Source organism: Monoraphidium neglectum (genome assembly GCF_000611645.1).
Source record: "Monoraphidium neglectum strain SAG 48.87 unplaced genomic scaffold scaffold01918, whole genome shotgun sequence".
Taxonomy (NCBI): Eukaryota; Viridiplantae; Chlorophyta; class Chlorophyceae; order Sphaeropleales; family Selenastraceae; genus Monoraphidium; species Monoraphidium neglectum.
The window spans coordinates 8,314-9,440 of NW_014011710.1; the positions used below are offsets into that span (position 1 = coordinate 8,314).

Consider the following 1,127-nt stretch of genomic DNA (forward strand, 5'->3'; position numbering starts at 1 on the left):
AGGGGGGAGGGGATGCGGGGGGATGCCATCAAGGGACATGGTCAGACCAGGGGCGTTGTCAACCACCAGCAGGCAAGCCAATCTGCTCCAACCACGCAAGTCTGCTCTGCCGCTGAGAAACAGTCGGCCGCTGCTGCGGCAAGTGCGCTGCTGCTCCCCCCTCCCTGTTGTTGAGCACCACCACCACATGCCCGCTCAAACCGCGGCAACTCCCAACCCCCCTGCAGGCGCTCACTGTAGATGTAGATCTTGTAGGTCTCGGCCTTGGAGACCTTCTTCTTCTTGGCCTTGCCGTCCGCGGCCTTCTTGGCCGGGCCCTTCTTCGCGGGACCCTTCTCGCCGACCTTGGGGGCCATGACTGCTGGTTTGCTTGAGGATTGAGGTGGTGATGGGTGGCAGTGAGCGCGTATGAAACGTTAGACGTTGAGCGAGGGCCTTATGTGGGGGCAATCAAGAGCAGCAGCTTCAGGCAGCTGCCCACCAAGCTCAGAGTCCCGCTTGGGAAGGCAGCACGAAGCTGTCTCGCCTCAGTTCCCTTCATAAGGTCCGCCAACAGGCCGTCTCATACAGACGTTCTCCCTCGCACACTCAAACACCTCGCAATCCACACACCCGGACAACCAAACAACTGAACCATGTCGGGCCGCGGCAAGGGCAAGTCGGGCAAGAAGCCGGTGTCCCGCAGCTCCAAGGCCGGTGAGAGGCTCGATTGGGGTACCCGGGCGGTTGCCATACGGTCTGTGTGACGCAGGGGGCGGGGTGGCGCAGCTGCTGGCATTGTTGACTCTGGCCGCAACAGTGTCAGGCAGGGCACCGAGCAGAACCGGCAGTGCACCTTTGGGACCCTTGCTGCACCCTTGGGGCTGCTGTGGCACCTGGATTGGTGCCTCGTGCGCGCACTATGCATGCGCTCACCCCATCCATCCTTCTCCCACCTTGCAACTCAACAGGGCTGCAGTTCCCCGTGGGCCGTATCGCCCGCTACCTGAAGAAAGGCCGGTACGCCACCCGTGTCGGTGCAGGCGCGCCCGTCTACCTGGCCGCCGTGCTTGAGTACCTCGCCGCCGAGGTGCTGGAGCTGTCGGGCAACGCCGCGCGCGACAACAAGAAGAACCGCATCGTGCCCC

The 1,127-nt window shown here is 63.3% G+C and overlaps 1 protein-coding gene across 1 annotated transcript in view; it reads left to right on the top strand.

Annotated features, from left to right (window-relative positions):
- Positions 1-635: 635 nt before the first annotated feature.
- The window catches only part of MNEG_9390 (hypothetical protein), a gene marked incomplete at both ends in the record, with an annotated part of 1,488 nt that continues 996 nt past the window's right edge, over positions 636-1,127 (top strand). Inside the window, 2 exons of the mRNA XM_014042140.1 lie at positions 636-696; positions 951-1,120. Coding sequence (XP_013897594.1) covers positions 636-696; positions 951-1,120 — 231 coding nt within the window. The remainder of the gene's footprint in view (positions 697-950; positions 1,121-1,127) is intronic.